The sequence below is a fragment of the Astatotilapia calliptera genome, chromosome 6 (assembly GCF_900246225.1).
Source record: "Astatotilapia calliptera chromosome 6, fAstCal1.2, whole genome shotgun sequence".
Lineage (NCBI taxonomy): Eukaryota > Metazoa > Chordata > Actinopteri > Cichliformes > Cichlidae > Astatotilapia > Astatotilapia calliptera.
Genome location: NC_039307.1, coordinates 17,652,872 through 17,660,716, shown reverse-complemented (window position 1 = coordinate 17,660,716; position 7,845 = coordinate 17,652,872). Strand labels below are relative to the sequence as shown.

The following is a 7,845-nucleotide window of genomic DNA, read 5'->3' as shown; positions in this document are numbered from 1 at the left end:
GGCAACCACTGGTAATGAGGTTAAAAAAAGAATAAAATAAAAAAAATTTATATATATATATATATATCCTTCAAGCTCCCAGGCCTCTGGTAGAGGACCCGAGCTTGAAGGATAAAACCGGCCGCAGGGGCGTGCTGGGTGTTTTTTATATATATATATATATATATATATATATATATATATATATATATATATATATATATATATATATATATATATATATATATATATATATATATATGCTTTGACATCGATTGCTGAAGCCTCATTCACATAGGCCTAGGGATCAGTCAGTGATCCACTGGCAACCCCAGGTTGTTTAGGAAAAGTATGTATCCCACAACCAGCTGGTGAGTGGTTGCTGGCAGTCGCCACTGTGTCGGTGACGATTTGTCTGCACCAATTGGGCAATCACAAGAACGTTGTGGATGCAGCACTCTTTGAAACAGATTTCACATAGCATCACCCACAAACCTCTATGAACAACTTGCCAATCCTATGGGAACTACAAAGGAGTCATCCAGGCTCTCTAGGCCTAGGTGACTAAAGTCTAACTGCAGAGGAGTGCTATGGCATTAAATACAGAATATTTAACCTGTCGCTAACTTTAATAAAACCTCTTTATTATGCTTGTGAAAGTCTGGTTGCCAGACAAAACTTACAAAAGTTATCATTCTGTTTCTACCACACATTTATACATTTCTGTGCAATTTAGTTTACATGGAAAAAAAAAAATCCTGTCAAGTAAAAGAGGAAGAAAAAAAAAAGAAAAAAAAAAGATCTGGGTCTGAAGATCAGGAGCGAACAACACAAATACCTGATCTGGCAGGAGGGGCAAACTTTTTCAACTTATATACACAACAGCTTAAGTCACAAAAAACACATTACATATGATGAGTCAGACAAAACCAACCGTTTGCCACTTGAACTCTCCAAGTCAGTTTGTTGCCCAGTTGTTATGTGGGAAGACATTTACAGGTGTTTGTTTTTGTCCAGCGTACAATATTTCAGTTCCTAACACAAAACAGGTGAAAAGTCATAAACTATCAAAGGCAAAACGCTATGTCTTTTCTGTAACGGTTCAACTAGAGCTGGAACTGATGACATTTGTGCACTGAGGTTCGCAGAAAGAGCCAAAGCGCCCATATACATCTTTGGCTCGAACAGCAAAGTGATACGTGGAGCCAGACTGGAACTGGGTCAGCGTACAGGCCATAGGCAGTGGAAGGGCCTTCACCTCCCCAATTTTCTTCCAGTGCTGCTGAGATGCATTGCTGTTAGAGTTATCTTGATGAAAGGCATAAAGGTGATAGCTTTCTACAGCTGCGCAGGTCCGATCAACTTCTCCAACACACCAGGAGAGCACTATACCAGTCTGACTCTGCACCAGCTTTAGCTGAGGTTGTTGAGGAGGTGAGGTCCGTTCAGCCTCTGGGGGTAAGCGTGATGGTGCGGGTGCAGGAGGGAGCGGTGGAAGCGCCATGCTGGAGCCTCGAGTTGGTGTAGTAGTAGTGGTTACACTGCGGGATTTTAATGGAGTATCCTGCAAAAAAAGAAATCTGGTGTCACAGCTTGTTCTTTCCTTTTAGTTGTGGCAAAAGGATCATTCGTGCTTGGATAACTCCCAAAACAGCTAATAGCTGTAGTTTTCAACAGAGAAAAATCTAATAATAGCTTTAGAAACCAACCATCAGCAAATCATGTTAAAATAACAATTCACCAAGACTTAAACATTGAAGTTACAGAACAGAAAAGTAGTGAAGTGCCTGTGTGAGAAATATTTAGAATCCAGTTCTAAAAGCTCACCACCACTGGGGGGCGGTGATGTACTGTCAACTGAGGATTGCCAGAACTGTTCTGATTGCTTAGAGGGGATGCTCTTGCTCCTGTATCTGAAAACAAAAACAAAAGCAAACAAAACAAGAAACTCAGATTATATGTATAAGTTAGAATTAAAGCACAGGATACATATGCATAGGCATCTGCCTAAATTACTAGATACTTTATAATTTGCCAGAGTGATAAAATTTGTTTAGTGTAATTTGGTGCTCTTACTGTTGTGGATGCTGATGACTGGGTTAGTGCGTGGGCTCGGTGAGGGAGTTGTAACAGTAGCATTCTTCACTCCAGTCACTGAAAACCATAAAACATAACATAATTAGCCTTAATAACATATATTAGGGGAAGTAAAAACAAAACAAAAAGTTCGCCAACTCTAACCTTGGACATCATCATCGTCCTCGGTGAGGTCAATTACGGAGCCTTTGGGTCGTGCCGCTGGTGCAGCTGCTTTAGATGCAGCGGTTACTGTAACTTGGTTGTCTGAGAAATACAAAACAATCTAAATTTAGTACCAAGTTAAGGAAAATGAAATGTCAGCAGCACCTCCGTGCTCTTCAGTCATCCTCACCTGTCTTTGATGTCAAAGACATCCCCTGTGGAGGTCCCGGAGCAGTGGATCCGGTTGCTGCTGGCCCAGATGTTGTAGGTGAAGAGACTGAAGACATGGCCCCGACTACAGAGACAGACTGAGCTGGTGTCCTGGCCGTGGTCACAGATACCCCAGCATGGGGTGTAGTTATTCCACTTGCACCGCCTTGATACACAGCACGAGCAAGAGAGATCTGGCCAGAGGACATCTGGGCACTGGAGCCATGGAGGGCTGGGACAGTGGCCACGGCTGGTGCCGAGGCTGTGGCTGTGGTCGTGACAGGTGCAGGCTTGAGTATAAACGTGGCGGTAGAAGCAGTGGTTTTGGACTTGTTCAGTGAGCTGGCTGCAGACAAAGACGAGACGGGGATGTTGACCAGTGTCCCTGCCTGGCCGTTCACTGATAAAGGCAACTGGATGAGAAGCGGCTGGCCTGTAGCCATCATGCTACTCCCAGAGGCAGTCTTCAAGAGGAGGGTGCCCGTTTGACTCTGGGTGGTACTGCCAGTGGCCAAGGTGGAGGTGGGATTAGAGTTGGAAGTGATCAGCTGGAGGATAGGGGTCTGCTGAACCATGGCAGTTGAAGTGGAGGTGGGAGTTGGAGCTGAAGCTGCAGCAGGGGCTGAAGCTGCGACAGGGGTTGCGGTAGGAACTGGAACTACTGGGGGGGGGGGAAGAGACTTGTTAGAAGAGACTTGAAAATATCTGCACAGGGTACACTTTTGCTCAAAAGACTGTCAATCATTTGTTAATTGCTAGTAAAGGTGATGGCAGTTAAAAACCCATCCCAGCATGACATGGACAAAAGATTTTGAGACATCTATGCAAAAATACAACATGCAGACAAATTCAATGACACTTTTCCACACTGCTCCTGGAAAACATGAAAGGTAAGATGACCTATTTTCTGTAATTCTGTCATGGTCAATAAACTTCCAATTACAAACATGGCTTCTTAACAGGAATAAACATTAAAGAGCAGCCAGAAGTTTGATACGCTCACTTTCGCGGTGTTTCTGTAACCAACTCAATTAACATTGCTGAAAATTAAAACTAGGCAATATTTTTTTCCTATATATAATTGGCTACATTGTAAACACTTACTAAGAAGTCGACTGTTTTCTTATTTCTGAAGGTTTCGGTGTATTGTGAAAACTAAATAAAAACAAGACTTCTCCAAAAAAAATTGTGAAAACTAATCAAAATAAAATAAAGAGTGTAGGAGAAAGTTTAGTACTTATAATGTTTGGTAAAAATTGTATCCATTTTCAGAAAGTTCAGTGTTTTTTGATTCTAACTGCTGTACTGATTTTCTTAAATCTTGTCTCGGACATAAATAATTATAAAGATCCAAACTAAGTGTAAAACAAATAAATACTAAAACAAACTAACTAGACGGAATTTTAAACAAAAGGTTAAAATGAAAGAAAAATAAAAACTAATTAGAAAATACAGAACTATAATAACTATAACACTTTCCTGAAGAAAAAAACAAAAAATAAAGAATAAAAAAAGAGGCTTTGACTCTGCTGTTTACAAAAGTCTCACCACTATTTGCAGCACATGCAGCAGAGTATGCATCAGAACTGAGCAAACTATGGTGCAAAGTTGAGCCATGTCTTCAAAATAACACAACAGTTAGGTTTGTGAAGTAAACTATCAGATCTGCCATAAAGAAATCTGCCAAATCAAACATGCAGGGATCTCTGCTGTGGAAACCGCTCATAAATAACGAAGCAGACAAAAGCAACTTTCTGTTGCTAGAAAATAAATAGATAAGGACAAGTCTAATGTGCCATTTGTTTAACTGTGTAAGTATGCATTAGGGATATAGTATACTTTGTCTATTATTTGAAGATCACTCTAAACTGTTCTGAAATGACTGCATTGTTGTGTCAAATCCTAGCTTTATCTGTCACAGCTTGCACTGGATCCCATTTTCATTTATTGTTTAGCCAATACACCAATACCTGAATTTGTACTACCTAAAACCTGGGAATAGGTCCCAAATATCCAACACTGGTCAGGCTTCAAGTACACACAAAGAACGAACAACATGCAAACCCACATGAAGAAAAAAGCTAAAGTTTCAAAACTCCCACAAGAAGCCATTAATTCTGTCAAAGAACAAACAAACAAAACGTACACAACATTTACCATAAAAAAAATTAAAGACAGATCTTTGTTACTCACCCGCTGTGCTGGATGAAGAAACAGTTGTGGATGTCTGCTTTACCTCCATGGAAGTCCAGCCTGGCCTGTTTAGAAAGATTGCTGATACTTAGAGTTGTTGACACTTGAAGTTGCTTATGTCCTTTACAGGATGAAGAGTGAATGAGGTAAGGTGTTGACATTTAGATTTATTCCATGTAACACAGTCATCTTTGTGGTAGGAACGAGAATCAAACTTAAAGCGTGTGTCCGAGTTTTCACAAAATCATTCATCGGTATTTAACTGCAGTTCGCTCTCTTCAAGCATGGTGCCAACTTCACAAAGTCTGTCAGCAGAGATTAATATCCTTTTCAACATGATCATTTTTAAGAACACCTACAAAGATCTAAGTGACTGGAGGGTGATATTTTGACAAAATGTTTATATATGTTCTACCACGAATAATGACAATTGTCCCAGTATGCTTCAGTTCCTGTGGCGTTCAAGCGTCAAAACGACATGCCAGTTCTTTCCTCGTACTCTCGAAAAAACTCCGGCCTTCTCTTTACTCGCAGTATTTCATTGATAACGTCTCGAATTTCTCTCCACTTCTCACAAGACAGCACAGGAAATCGACGCTCAATGTACATCCTCATCGCCCTCCTCAAGTTTACGGGCAAGGCCTCTTTGCCCAATAATCCAACGTAGTTGACCTTTGCGACCCAGTCACAGTAGACATCGTATGGCACTAAGTAGCGGAAAATGTACGAGGCGTAGCGGTCAGGTCTTGGGTTCCCTGAGCTTCTCTTGCAGTTGTGGTAGAGCACGTTTTCCAAGTGCGAGGGAATCGTGCGGAGTTTAATGTCTGCTCTGCATTTCCCTTCATTGTACTCTGCCAGCTTTCTCGCCATGGCAACATGGCGGGACATATCTGCTTCCTCTTCCTCCTCCATTTCCTCGTCTTCTCCCTCCATCTTGACAGACAGTGCCGGAGTCTTATCAACAGAGGGCACCAATCCCTCTCTGGGCACCTCAGGCTGCGGCTCTATTGTCTGTCGACGGAGCACGCTGTTGGGAGGAGAGGTGCAGTTTTAACTACACTCTGCACTGCCTGAAGAAACGCTCAGGCTTCATATTGTAGAACGTCACAAGACTCAGGACCTGGACCCATGTGGGGTTACTTTGCAGGTGCAAAACACACACTGGGGCATGTGTTTGTTTATTCCAAACAAGTCTTTAGAAATATTTGGAGCGAAATTAAGACTTTCAAAAAGATGGTCCTGACAAACCGAACAAGGGACATGGATTCTTGTTTCCAAAAAAGTATGGATTTAGAGGACGTAAAGATTGATATTCTGTCCATTTGTTTGTAATCTAGTGATTACACTTAGCAACCCGGGACAATGTCAACTATTCACAGTGTAACGGTTTCGTGTGTAGTAAGTACTTGCTTTAGTCCGGTATTGTCACGTTCATACAAAAGCAAAATTATATTCACACAAAATATCATCATGCACAAACTGCTGTATGATTCAAAGATTACATGTTTAAATACACTGATGCTGTCAGTTTTGAAACCTCAAAATCAGACTGACAAGTGGACTGTCAAAAGGTGTTAACTTCCACTGAAGGGACTAAAATGTCTTTTAAAAAAGCCATGGAGATTTGCCTCTCAAATACATGACAACATACAAAGCATAGCTGACAGGGATCTAGACTGAAAATGAGTCCTGAACACTTACCGCTGAGCTTGAGGGTTATTCGTAACCGCTGCCGTTTTGGCAGCAGTAGCAGCAGCAACAGCAGCAAGTGCCTGTAGAAAACAAATAAGAAGTTTCAACATTTTTCATCACCTGCATGCCAAATGGAAACATTTTAACAAGTTACAAAAAAAAACATCTTACCTCCTGTTTCCTTTTATTCTCCGATACCTGATTAGCCTCTCCAAACTTTTTTGATAGTCGGGCAATCTTGGCCTGAAGAGAAACACCAAGTAGACTTTAGATACTTGTCAAATGGAAGCAGAGCATCTTCCAATGCCCAACATGTTCTCCTTATGGGACAAATTTAATTTCACATAAAAAGTTAACCTGCACTCACTTGGAGTGTGTTAATGGCAGCTTGGTGTTTAGTGACGCAGTCAATTTTGTCTACTCTGTCCTTCAGCTCTTGGAAATGTTTGTCGAAAATGGTGAGCTCCAACACCTTCAATCGCTCCTCCACTAACTGCTGCACAATCTGCGAAGAAGAATGAGGTGAAAGGGATGAAATGTTAGGAAAATTGGTGAAGAGAAACTTATATTTATCCAAGCTCAGCTATATCAGTCAAAATTATTATAATTAAGGCCACAGAGCACTGTGAAAAAAATGAAGTCGGCATCAATTATGCTGTATGTGTGAATGGATTTAATGCAACCAGTGTTTAAAAGCTATTAGAGTAAAAGCATATCTGAATACTCGAATACAAACCTTCCCGAGTTTATGATGACTGCCAGCTTTTGTAGTAATTTTAAGTTCCAGTTGGGCCTCCAACTCCTCACGGTCCATCTTGGGCCTCTTACCCTCTATTTTTACAGTTTGCCCATCTTTTTCAGAGCCCTCCGATAAAGTGCGTTTCAGTCCCGAGGTTGAGCTCCTCTCCTCTTTCACTGCTTAGCAAACAAAGACAAACACCAAAATATTTAAACTTAACACAGAACCAGTAACAGTTACTTTCAATAAGAACATTTGTTGGGTCTCCCTTTCAGTGACCCGGGGCCCTCAAAAAGAACTGCATACCTCTGAAGGCTTTATTTTCTGTTTCTATTGATACTGCCATTATGAACGCTGAAGTTATGTAAAAGCTGATCAGAGGTTAGTTAGTAATTGAATCAAAGGCATGTCCTAATATAAACTGAGTCCATATTCATATGGACTTTACCAGTGGTTCCTTACTCTGTGACGCCGTTTTTACAAGCTAGCAATAAGAGCCGTTGTTTACATGGTTAACATTTTTCCAGTGTTTACACCTGGTGTTTTTTTCTTCTTCTGTTTGTTTGACCAATCAGCATATGAACTGAAGTCTAAACGAATCCCTGTAAACTTACAAAGGGTCCTCTTGTGCTGGATGAGTCCCTACCCTCAAGTAAAAACAACACCAAATATAGAGTACTAACTGCAATCTTTTCCTACTCCTGCAGTCACACAGAAAAAAGGCACAACTTCCTCCAACTCCAAGAACTGCGAAAGAGTTCCACGTATCAAACTGCAATATCATCCAGGAA

General features: G+C 41.0%; 1 protein-coding gene across 6 annotated transcripts in view; it reads right to left on the bottom strand.

Moving 5' to 3' along the window:
- Nucleotides 1–733: 733 nt before the first annotated feature.
- Nucleotides 734–7,845, bottom strand: part of atf7ip (activating transcription factor 7 interacting protein) — a 31,089-nt gene continuing 23,977 nt past the window's right edge. For 4 of the 6 annotated variants that reach the window (XM_026170715.1, XM_026170709.1, XM_026170710.1 and 1 more), the window contains 10 exons: nucleotides 7,052–7,233; nucleotides 6,683–6,820; nucleotides 6,487–6,558; nucleotides 6,325–6,395; nucleotides 4,624–4,688; nucleotides 2,411–3,091; nucleotides 2,221–2,322; nucleotides 2,056–2,133; nucleotides 1,807–1,892; nucleotides 734–1,543 (listed from right to left, as the gene is read on the bottom strand). In XM_026170715.1, the coding sequence (XP_026026500.1) occupies nucleotides 1,082–1,543; nucleotides 1,807–1,892; nucleotides 2,056–2,133; nucleotides 2,221–2,322; nucleotides 2,411–3,091; nucleotides 4,624–4,688; nucleotides 6,325–6,395; nucleotides 6,487–6,558; nucleotides 6,683–6,820; nucleotides 7,052–7,233 (1,937 nt within the window). In that variant the 3' untranslated portion in view covers nucleotides 734–1,081. The remainder of the gene's footprint in view (nucleotides 1,544–1,806; nucleotides 1,893–2,055; nucleotides 2,134–2,220; nucleotides 2,323–2,410; nucleotides 3,092–4,623; nucleotides 4,689–6,324; nucleotides 6,396–6,486; nucleotides 6,559–6,682; nucleotides 6,821–7,051; nucleotides 7,234–7,845) is intronic. The other 2 variants (XM_026170714.1, XM_026170713.1) reach the window with 2 other exon arrangements.